A 12,921-nucleotide genomic window follows, 5' to 3' on the forward strand; every position below is an offset into this window, starting at 1 on the left:
CTGCTGGAAATCGTGACACTTCAATAAGCCCAGGCGATCCCTGGATATACGCCGGCTGAGATTACTAAATGTGAATACCCACTACACGCTGCCCGGCTTCCGCTGCGCTTCTCTGCGGGAGACTCTGACACCTCACAAGGCCTAGGCGATTCCCTAACTGATGCTGGCTATGACTTTATATTTTGTGCATATTGCCTATATCCTTTAAGTACTCACACAAGGAAGGAAAAGGATGACTCTCTTTGTCGGGGCACAACTTTTTATAAATTTGATATTAGTTAATGATATGCATAACGACAAAACACCACATTATTCACCACACTTAACGCCGCTGCTCATGGGAAGATGCTCATGCAGAAAATATTTTTATATTTTTATAATGCAGAATTATTGTGAAAAGGTACAAGACAAATGGTACTCGCAATGGGCACCAAATTATGTGAGTGTATCAGCCTTGATCAATTAATGATCTCAATATCGGGATATTCTCCCATGAGGTATTAGAATGGCCTGGCTAAAAAATAATTGTGGTGACATTTGCATAAAAAATTTTTTTCTCTCATAAAAGAGAGATTCATAAAAGGATGCAAAAATTCTATTTCCACATACATATATTTACAGGTGAAAAAAGGGTGCAAAAAAAGTGTTAATGAAATAATTCGGCAAAATATCTGGTTGTTATCAGGTGACTGTCACGGCGGGTTTACCACAGCATATAGTTCTGTAGTTTTTATGGGCAAAATTGCCTACATTAATATGGCGCTTTTATATATAATTTTATCTATATAGAACTAATAGGATTTCCCAGGAATAACAAGACATTTATAATAGTGGAAAATTAGCTGATTTCCCTTAGTCTCCAATCATTCCTACTTTCTGGCCGTGTGTCATATAGACAGTGAACGGACCAGATGAGGGGGTGATTATGGTGGAGACCTGTGGTAGGATCAGTAGAAGGAAGAGGAATAGGGATCTGTTGTTGAGACCCAGATCCAGTGTCACCCCTGTTGGTATCACCAGCGCAGAAGATTGGTGCTGAGACCAATGAGAGTCCCTTCGGTATAGACAGATGACTGTCCCTTAATAGGGAATTATACTATGTTAAAATCCTCTCACCTAACATGTATCAGCATAAGATTATTGGTATCTGCACCGTATTACACTCGATTCCACCACATGTAGTTAATCAAAAATTGTTACTCAAACTCTATTGGTTAAGAACATCCCCTACGCACATACAGGGTTATAACACATCATTTTAAACAAATGTATAGAGGAGATCAATTCAAGTTCTACTTAGCGTCATAAGATTCCGTGGGTCCTCCTTCCAGCGCCTGATTACCCCATTCGTGACAGTATCACCCGTTCCTGGACGCGCGTTTCGCCTACAGGCTTGTTCACCAATGTGTAATGATAACACAGTAGCGTGTATTTGTACCTACTCGTTTTCACGGGTGTCTCTATCTCTCATATAATTGGACTAGTGTCACATTCGTGGTCTCTTCTCATTGGTCATCTCCGCTGTCTATAACGTATTACCTCCGGCGGACTCTCTACGTCCGCCTTGCGTGATCTGTTTAGCCGCATCTACTCTGGCGGCTCTCATCTGATACGCCAGTTCTCTATGCGTGCTGACGTCATAGTATTTTCCTACTGGAGGAGAAGTCCTTGGACGTCGTCACCTTAGTAACTGCTGGCATCTCTCTGTGTGCTCTTTGATTGGCTTATTCATGGGACATTTTTACGGAGTGCCCTTTATGGCAATGAATAGCGTCTATGGTTACCGTCTGGCATTGGCTATCTTTCCCTACATTGCCTGATGCTGATTAGTTCCACATGCGTTATTTGTTTAATAGGACTTTAGATATTGATATCCTATTTTATTCGTATCCCCATCTCTTTAAGGTTATTTTTGGCTTTATTTTTTGAACTGTGCATATCTCTATTTCCTGGTAAGTATCTACCAATCAGGCTCTTCTCCCCATATCTATAGTATTTTCGTCTATATCCTTTAAGCTAAACTTTTCTTTTTAAATCCTCTGTCACTCATGGGGCCAGCTATAGATTTCACTGCACTGCCCATTAAGCATCAGTGTTTTGAGGCTGGGTATACATGAGCAGCAGAAGGATTATAGCGGCCATACTATTCTTCTGTCTTGTATGCCCCACATACTCCCACACAGTACCTAAGCAATCATCCTCTGACTCATGATGACTGAGGTTGTAGGGAGCATTTGAAGGCTACGTAGACACCTTTCTATCCTTAAAACCAGAATCCTTTTCTGGTAAAAATATTATCTTTGTGTATACTTTACCTCTCAAAGCCTTTATCTTTCTGAACTACGAATCTCCTCCTAATCTTCTCTCATTCGCTGGTACGGTTTTGGTGAACGGCTGCTCTGCTACAAATACGCAACAGCCCAAACCAGACGCTGTTCACAGGAACAGCAGAAAGACCTTTCATCGGGCCAATTTCAGGCAATACATTATCTCTCCCCTGTTCTCTCATCGATCATCCACTATATATTTATATAAGATGATGAGACAGCAGAAACAGGGTGAGAAACCAGATAGTGTAGCCGTTCTTTGTTTCTCTTTTCTGCATATGTAAATAGGCCTCAAATCGTTACAGTTTACCAGGGTACTCATATATGCTTCAAATTTGATACAAGAGTACTTAACAATGTTACATAGTCTGAACAGCTTTGCTAGTATTTTCTTCCTTGAACATTTCAATTCTCTAGCATGCAATTAAACCAGCTCGAACATTAACGTCTCATACTAACGGAAAATAGAATCCCTATTGAAATTGTGAGCAATTATTAGTTTGTGTAAACTGGTGAATTATTGTTGTGTCAGTTTAAACACACCATTGAACAGACGTTTAATTGTAACTTAGCACTGTGCCTTGTTAATTGAAGTTTATCAACATAAACATGTGTATTTTCTCTCAGCTTAGTCACAATTGAGTAACTGCATTCAGGGGTGTGGTCTAAGAATCCCCGCAAGTGGCGGGAGGATTGCTTTTTAACCAGTGTTTATATGTTTTTTTGTGTGTACTTTTCTGTATCTCTTGTCTTGAGATCAGCCTATCTTAGAAATTAAATCAATTAAAAGCTAAGTTTTAAATTGACCAATTACTCATTTACCTCACAGTATAATTTTGACGCATACATCATCCATTATAAGTGTGCCCCCCAAAAAGAGTCTTCTTTTTCTACCTGTTTTTCATAATGGTAATGTTGACAGCATTATAGTACCTTGCTTCTTCTGAATGGCAGATTCTGTATTGATCTTACCAGCTTATACTTTATTAAATTATTCAAGACTATATTACTGTATATGCATTATAACTATTTTTTTTTATTACTAAACATTATAAGCTATTCTGTATAGGAAACATAATTACAGTAAATTATGTTGTATACCATTTATCCACTTACTGTAACTCACAATTATTTCCCCCCACAAAACCGCTCAGAAACCAAAAGGGCTTTTTTTTATTACTTATTAATTAGTCATACACTCCCCCCTCCACCTCGTGCAGAGTGTGTGTCAGGGTGGACTGCTGATAAGTCCGCCCTGTTGCAGATCATCACTGCACTTGCAGAGATTAGCTGAATTGTGATGGGAACTAAGTTCCTCTCCCCGCACTGTGATTCGCTGGAGCATGTGCTCCAGAATGCACAGTGCATAGCATTTTGGGGCACGGTTCTGGAAGTGATGTCTGTGGCCAGAGACCACCACATCACTGCCGAGGGATATGGGGACACCGAGGAGACCAGGGATCAGCCAAATTGTTCTGGTAGAGGAACTAAGTTTCCCTCCCAGCACTGTGTTGCCCAGGAGCATGTGCTCCAGAATGAGAGTAATTTCAGAAATGATGTCAGCATCCAGAGACCCCTGCATCACTGCTGGGGGATCCGGTGAGCCAGAGGAGATCTGTTTTGCACTGAACGTGCTTCTGATTCCGGCTGCGTCACATGTGACCAAGCCAGGCAAGTGGTTTATAAATGTGACTTTTCTATGTATGGCTAACACTATACGCCACATCTCTATAATATCATGATGTGTTTGTGGGGCTTTTACTTCTGCTCATGGGCGCCGGAACGGGGGGGGCGAGGGGGCAGCTTGCCCCCCCCCAAAATTACTGAGGCGCTAAAGTACCGTTGTCTGGGGGCGCTGTCAGGGCCGGCGACAGGCGGGTTCAAGGGGGACATGTGTGACGGGCCCCGGCGATCTGAAGGGCCCCAGAGCCCGGCCGGGGCCCGTCTGTGTCTTGATGTATGTGTGAGGTCTTTTCTACACTCACATATCCTGCAGTGCTATGCGCGCTGGCGCCGCTGCGCCGGGTCTCTCCATCCGTCCTCCCTGTCAGACTCAGTCCCCTCCCTGTCGGCCGCCCTGCCCAGCGGTGTTTGATTGACACTTACAGTGTCCGACGCCGCGGCCGCCCGCCCCCTGCTGCTTCAGCGACGAGCGTCGCATGGGCATGGCATCCAGCATCCAGGTCCCCAGCGCGCTCCAACCCCATCCTGCTGCGGCCAGCGTGTCTGCCCTGCTGTGTATGGGAGGGATCCAGGCAGCAAAACAAAAAAAGGAAGTTGAGGAGATCTCTAAACTTGCTCACAATTTGAGTTAATGTACATTGGGGATGTATTAAGTTATGGGGAGTGTGTGAACAATTGATGTTCTGGGCATATGAGTGGTGTGGGGACATGTTCTGGGCAAATGAGGGTTATAGGGACATGTGCTGAACATATGAGGGATGTGGGGACATGTGCTGGACATATGAGGGATGTAGGGGCATGTGCTGGGCATATAAGGGATGTGGGGGCATGTGCTGGACATATGAGGGATGTGGGGGCATGTGCTGGACATATGAGGGATGTGGGGGCATGTGCTGGACATATGAGGGATGTGGGGGCATGTGCTGGACATATGAGGGATGTGGGGGCATGTGCTGGACATATGAGGGATGTGGGGGCATGTGCTGGACATATGAGGGATGTGGGGGCATGTGCTGGACATATGAGGGATGTGGGGGCATGTGCTGGACATATGAGGGATGTGGGGGCATGTGCTGGACATATGAGGGTTATAGGGACATGTGCTGGACATATGAGGGATGTGGGGGCATGTGCTGGACATATGAGGGATGTGGGGGCATGTGCTGGACATATGAGGGATGTGGGGGCATGTGCTGGACATATGAGGGTTATAGGGACATGTGCTGGGCATATGAGTGGTGTGGGGACATGTTCTGGGCAAATGAGGGTTATAGGGACATGTGCTGAACATATGAGGGATGTGGGGACATGTGCTGGACAAATGTTATTTTGTTACTAATAAAACTATAGTGTTTTTCTGTTACTCTATTACTATTGATGAAAACATATTTCATTAACTATCAGGGGGTAACATATAGCAATTTAGGGGGCGCCAAAATGAGATTATATCTTGCCCCCCCAACCTAAAAACGTTCCAGCGCCACTGCTTCTGCTATATACTGGGCTAATATGCTAGTGTTACAGCTGGAGGTACTTGTGTACTTTCATGGCTCCCATCGCTTGCCATCGCATGCCATATGTAGTGGCATGCGATGCAATGCGATTTTCACGTGTTTTTATGCAATTTTTATAAAATCGCATGAGATCGCATGTGATCGCATGCGATGTCATTTTCACAGAAATTCTGGACATGAGTTGACATGATGTAAAATGCACCCCAAATGTCATTTTTCACACTGTACCACCCCCACTATCAATGCCAACCCGAAGCGTGGCGAGCGCACTGAGCCCGCGAGGGGCGGCGGTACGCGTCCTACGACCTTTTCATACCCCTACTATCCACGTCGGCGCTCGCCACGCTTCGGGCTCAGTGGCTCGCTGCGCTCGCCACACTTTCTATTCTTGACTCCACGCCGACGTGGATAGTGGGGGTATGAAAAGGTCGTAGGACGCGTACCGCCGCCACGCTTCGGGTTGGCGTTGATAGTGGGGGTGGTACAGTGTGAAAAATGACATTTGGGGTGCATTTTACATGATGTCAACTCATGTCCATAATTTCTGTGATAAATGACATCGCATCGCATCAGATCGCATGCGATCTCATGCGATCGCACGCGATGCGATGCGATGCAATGCGATTTTTCCCTGCACGATGCACATCGTGGGAGCCGTGAAAGTACACAAGTACCCAGCCGGATGTACCTTGAGATGTGTGCGACCTAAGCATGTAAATGTGCTCTCTATTTCATGCTACTTTTGTGGTGACATTCAATTCTAAATGAGCCCCAATGTTACTAAACCTTCTTTAGCAAAATGCAGTACACACTGAGACACAATACGGTACTTGTCAAGGCATGACTTTGCTATACTGTATGTATTTTTATTAAATACTGTACATTTGCATTTAAACGAGCAGGGCCCTCTTCCCTCATATGTTTTTCCTTCTCTTACTGTACTTTATCATCCTTGGTGGCACCAAGTGTCGTCTGCTGATGCAGCTATGTTTATGTACCCTGTACTTGTCCTTTATTGTATTCCACTGTAAGTCACTGTTTTGCTTATTCATTTATGTACACTGTTAATGGGCGCTGCGGATCCCTTGTGGTGCCATATATAAAGAATAATAATAATAATAATAATAATAATAATAATAATGGTCTTATTGTACCTAAAATCATGTAACTCACCTTTTTCTTCATTTTTACATTCTTAAAAATAGCATGAACTCTCCATGTTTTTGCAAACATTGCCCCAAAAGCTGTTGTGTAGCCCACTGTTAAAATCCATGTTCTCACCTTTAAAAAAACGATGAAAAAAAAACAGACATCAGAAGGTAGAACATTTTTTTTAAATAAATACAGTATGAATTCTGACATCAATAAGTCTGAGAAATGCATTTGTTTTAATAAATGATAAAATAATAATAATAATGAAAGCAGTTATGTATAATGTTAGTTACTTTTCATGTTGTTATTATTTTAGTAAGAGCAGATCCTGTTAAAATATGGAATCGCTTAGCCCGAATAATTACTGAGCTTGAATGTATTTATCAAAAACTGAAGTTGAGTGTTCTATATAAATTAATGAACACATAAATAAATGATGGTGTTGGCTTTGCTTGTTTTCTAAAGCAAAGATGATTTAAAATGATTATTTAACTCATAACATAGAGATGTAAAATGCTATAATAAAATCCGATTTTATATAATGAATAATAAAATGTACCTCTATCCCCCAAAAAAGTTCTTGCCAGTTAACTCAGACCCTGATTTGATTATCTGCACACTATATAATGATATTGACACTGTAGTTTTCTTGCAAATTAATTTGATCATGTGATTGAGTGCCAATGAACCAACCAGTCAGCTCCTGTAATTTTTCATTTGTAATTTTTTGGTTGTATCTGCAAACAAAATGAAACGTTACCGCATTTTCTAGGAAAACACTGCAAAGCAACATTTCATATGCAGATATGGGTTCGGCCAAACAAAGAATATAGGAATGCAGCATATCAATTTAATCAGTAGAAGCTGCATGTGCGTTCTCTTTGCTCTGTTTTGCAAATAAGACGCATTATAATGGAAAAAATCACATGTGAATATGCTCAGCTGCATTGATTAACACAGAGCTCACTCTTGGGGTGGAATTTAATGCTGCCATGTAAATTAATCCAAGCCTTGTAAGTTAATTCCCCTTTAAAAAAAGTCCGAGTTCGGCGGACATGTCGCAGTGCCGCTGAATTCGGGCAGCATTAAATTCCGCCCTTGATGTGTAAAGCAAATAATATTGCACAGAGGATAGATGTATGTGGACACAGCTGTATGAATGCATTTGGCTACCAGAAGAAGATTGTCTCTCTCTGTGATATTATTAAATGAGCCTTTGGGTTTCCTTCCTGGTTCTAATTTCTGTTATTCAGATGATTTTGCACTGAACAGAAAAAATACACTTTGTTTTTAGAACATTATATGCCAACCTCATCAAGCTCATTTGCATTGCCAAAAAATGTTCTTATGGCCAACATCAATAACACTTTGGCTGCTGGAATCCTCCAGCTAGTAAGCTAGTAAGTACACCGACCATCTGGTATTAATCATGAATAACAATTTGTTGTTACAAATTCATGACAAAGCTCGTCATGTCAATTAACATTCTGATGCTATTTTCCTGTGCAACAGAAGGGATCATTTCTCTTTTCTTATTCTGTCTTTTCTAAGGAAAATAAATCACATATATACCCTAAAGTTTTAGCCGAACACTACATTGCCCCTCATTTAGTTAACTAACATTCCCATGCAAACTTTTTCCTTAAGGCAAAAAAAAACAATTTTGTTTTAGCTTCCTGTATATTGGGATATTCATGTTTTCCTAGAGCCAATAAATAACAGGCTTTACTACTCCTCGAAAAAGGATTCTCGTCCATAAGTTGTGGTCTCTGTCTCTCCCTCTCAGCAAAGCTCCTCACTGACAGTGGCGGAACTTGTGAGTGCTGGGCCCAGGTGCAAAAGTATAATTTAGGCCCCGCACCAGTGGGTGACAGGGGTATAAGCTGCTTGTCTGGGCAGCAATGGGCCCCTTTGTCCTCAGAGGCCCCGGTGCAATGCACCTGTTGCACCAATGGTAGTTCCGCCTCTGCTCACTGATATGATATGATCCATCTCCAGCACTTCTGTTTTACTCTCAGAGGCATGGCAGAGCTAATCTATGAACTTGGCACTGTCCAAGAGTGCGCTGAGGGTGCTTATCAAGTTTAGGGAATAGGAGACAAATGCTCTGAAACTAAAGTTTTCACTCAAAGTGAAATCTCCTGTTTTAGGAAGTGTCCCCCTCAAGTAGGCTGGATATCAAACTATCCTCCCCTGTCTTTATACTCACTGTAAACTGCAGTTTTCTCAGCAATGAAGGACCTGCAGATGTAGGGCTGAACATGTAAGATTCAAAAACTGCCAAAAGGGATGAAGTGCTTGAAGTGTCAGCATATAATGCAAGATATGATATGATGTTATCAGACTTCTATATAGCATAAGGCTGGCTAACAACTGGGTTACATCCCATTTTCAGTGAGTTCTAATAGGTGTCTTTAGTAAATGTTATACTTGTAAGAGCAGATGTACTGGATTCTAAAATGCATTGGGTCACTGTAATGTGGCATAATCTGAACTGGGACGCTGATGTGGAATAATATGAGCAGGAAGTCTTTGTAATGTTGCATAATAGGAACTGAGCAGTGGCGTAACAATAGCCCTGCAGCCCCGCTGTGGGGCTATTGTAACGCCGCCAAAGGTATGCATATTGATCTGTCCCGGCTCCTCTCCTGCTATGGAGACGGACCATCATAAAATGTCCGCCCCATATAGCAGACATTTCTCTGAAACTGTCTGCTGTATGAGGGCGGACATTTTGTTATGGTCCGTTTTTATTAGCAGAAGTCAGGAGGAGAGCCGGACCGTATCGCAGACAAGATCTGTGGCTGCCTGCAGCTGTCCATGGGGGGGGGGGGGGGGGGCACTGAGGTAAGGCACGTTGGACACAGAGGAGGGTGGGTGCTGCCAATTTATCGGCAGGGGGGCGCTTATAGTATAGCTACGCCACTGGCACTAAGGTATCTAATCTGGAAGAATATGAAATAGAGGCAGTATAGTGATTCATAATATGAACTGGGGCAAACCCATGTGGCTTCAGAGCAGGCCCTAGCCTAAATGACGCGCTAGGCAAGATTTTGGCTGGTGCCCCCTAACACCGCCACTAGTTCCGCCTCTGACCCTGCTCCCCTTTCCCAGCACCATCAACCCTCATCATAGCAGTCATCATTTTGGTGCTCCTACCCGCAATATTTTAAATAGAAACAGTGCACACATTCGGTGCTCAGCCCAAACAGGGGTGTGTTCTTGCTGGGAAGAGGCATGGCCACACAATAGTACCCCCAATTCAAATTATGCCACACAGTAGTGCAACTTTATTCACATTATATCTTGCGATGGTGTCCCTTATTCACGTTACATCACACAGTAGTACCACTTTACCTTATGTACATTACTCCTCACATTATTCACATTATACCCTTAGATAAAAATCATGAGAAAAAATTGTATTTTAAGCACCTCCATGGCCAAACTGCATCCCAGCACAAAGCAGTGTGTGCTGGGCAGAGGAGAAGAGCTGCAGCTGCTGTTGTCACTTAAGGGGAGGGGGCCCAGGGCCCCCACTGGGTCCCTCCATCAGACTTTGGCCTGGGTAATTTGTACCCCCTACTCCTTTCTCTCGGCATCCCTGATAATACCACACAGTATTGCCCCTTACACATGACACACATTTTTAATGTCCTTATAACCATAATGTCCCTTACACATTATGCCAACCTTTATGAATGCCCTTCATACACATAATGACACACATAATGCCCCTTACACATATGTTGCACATTATTAATGCCCTTATACACATGACATACATAATGCCCACTACACATATGTTGCACATTATTAATGCCCTTATACACATGACACACATAATGCCTGTTACACATATGTCACACATTATCAATGCATTTATACATTACACACATAATGCCCCTACATGACACACATATGCCAAACACTATTGTACAAGCAACTTACCCGCAGATAGCACTCGCACAGCCGCTAACACTGTGACCTCTGCCTATGCTTGGATACAGATGTTTCCTCATACATCTTGACTCAATAGGCCATGCAGCTCCTGGCCAATTCTGCTAACGTTGGGTGTCTTTTTTTGCTGAAAATTCATCTTATTTGCATTGTTATGTGACCAGGACACACAAGGAGCTTTCGGTGATTAAAATCATATACGGCATGCCTATATTCTGTGTGCGACTGTGGCTGTACCTGCATACGGAATGCTATGTTACAGTGATTTCCATGAATATACTATTTCATATGCAGATACAGTCTCACTCACACACAGAATATAGGCATGCTGCATATCATTTTAATCAGCAGAAGCTGCTGATGCCCCTAGGCATTCCAAATGCCCTAGACAATTGCCTAGTTTGCCTATGCCTAAGACCGTCTCTGTCTGGCTTTATATGTATGCAATACAGTGCAGCATAATATATACTGTTGGTATTGCAAATGTATTGTGAACTGGGAACAAGGTGTGGCATAAAGTAAACTCAGAGCACTGTGGTATAATATCAACTAGGGCATACCTATGAGTTACAAAATGAATTAGTTTACTCCTATGGGTCATAAAATGAACTAGGTAATTATTACAATCTTTAATATTCATTAAGGAACCACTATGATGTTTAACTATGGGATATAGAATAAACTAGGGTACTATTACAAAATATAAAATTAATTAATACACTATTGTACTTGTGCTTAGTCAAAGTTGCTCACTTGCAAAAATCGCTCCATGAGTGCACCCCTTAAGACATAAAATAAGTATACACTGCATTGAGAGGTGTCTCTCTAGAAGCGCCCAAGTGCCCTTTTCAAAGTGTTGATATTGGATCCACAGGCTTCTGGCTATGCCCTTGACTTGAATCTGCTGTATTCATAATCTGTACATTTATTTTTCTTGCTGAACCATTATAAGACAATAGTGTAACTGAAGGAAAGAAGGTAGTCGCTACTAGCAAAATACTGGGGCATATGTAATAGGGTCTAAATTTGACAGAGGAGTGGGATGCTGGCTGATCTTGAACAGTTTATTAAAGAGGCAATACATGGTGCTATATTACTGACTCTGTACAATGATGCGGCATATGTTGGCATTATATAAAGAAAATCTAATAATAGTATAGAGCTGCACGTCACTATATATTGGATCATAAAGAAGGGGGAAAAACAAGATTAATTTTGAAACATTGTATGGAATTATTGTGCATGTATATATCAATTTCTACCAAGTGGTAAGTGAAATGTTTTCATATTGGTCTGACTTGTGACATGTGCACAGCAGGGACGTGGCTAGAAAGATCGGTGCTTGTGTAATATCTGGGCGCCCGATTTTTTAATCGCATGCCTTAACTTAAGCCATGCGATGGGACCCGATGGGACACGATTTTCAGTGTTTTTAAGACGTTGCTGTACAATTAAAAAATCGGTTGCATCGCATGCCATTATAATGGCATGCAATGCAATGCGACTGACCCGATTTTGCCATTGGACCCAATGTTAAATTGTACCTCAGACCCGATTTTACATTGGATCCAATGTTAAATGTCCCCCAGACCCGATTTTTCATTGTATACCCACCCTGATGGTTAATTATTAGGTCAAATGCCCCCCCCCCTTGTTAATTCCACCCCACGATCAACGCCAACCCGAAGCGTGGCGAGCGCAGCTAGCCCGCGAGGGACGGCGGTACTCGTCCACCGACCTTTTCATACCTCCACTATCCACGTCGGCGTGGAGTTGATTTTATTTAGAGCCCGAAAGGTGGGGAGCGCAGCGAGCCCCGCGAGGGAACGCATTATACGAGCCCGAAGCGTGGCGAGCGCAGCGAGCCCCACGAGGGGACGCGGATTACTTAACATGTATTCCGCGTTCCCTCACTGCGCTTCGGGCTCGGTAGCATGCTGCGCTCGCCACACTATATAAAATCCACTCCACGCTGACGTGAATAGTGGGGGTATGAAAAGGTCGGAGGATGTGTACTGCCGCCCCTCGTGGGCTCACTGCGCTCGCCACACTTCGGGTTGACGTTGATCGTGCTGTGACGTTAACAATGGGGGGGCATTTCACATAGTAATTACCCATTAAGGTGGGTATACAATTAAAAATGGGGTCTGTGGGGCATTTAACATTGGTTCCAATGTAAAATCGGGTCTCAGGGACCATTTAATGTTGGATCCAATGTAAAAATCGGGTCAAATCGGTTGCATCGTATGCGATGCGATGCAACCGATTTTTCGGACCCAATGTCA

General features: G+C 42.9%; 1 protein-coding gene across 1 annotated transcript in view; it reads right to left on the reverse strand.

The window, feature by feature from the left end:
- The window catches only part of GABBR2 (gamma-aminobutyric acid type B receptor subunit 2), a 645,054-nt gene that overhangs the window by 161,382 nt on the left and 470,751 nt on the right, over positions 1-12,921 (reverse strand). Inside the window, exon 12 of the mRNA XM_083188433.1 lies at positions 6,698-6,805. Coding sequence (XP_083044559.1) covers positions 6,698-6,805 — 108 coding nt within the window. The remainder of the gene's footprint in view (positions 1-6,697; positions 6,806-12,921) is intronic.

The sequence above is a fragment of the Crinia signifera genome, chromosome 5, assembly GCF_055691185.1.
Source record: "Crinia signifera chromosome 5, ASM5569118v1, whole genome shotgun sequence".
Lineage (NCBI taxonomy): Eukaryota > Metazoa > Chordata > Amphibia > Anura > Myobatrachidae > Crinia > Crinia signifera.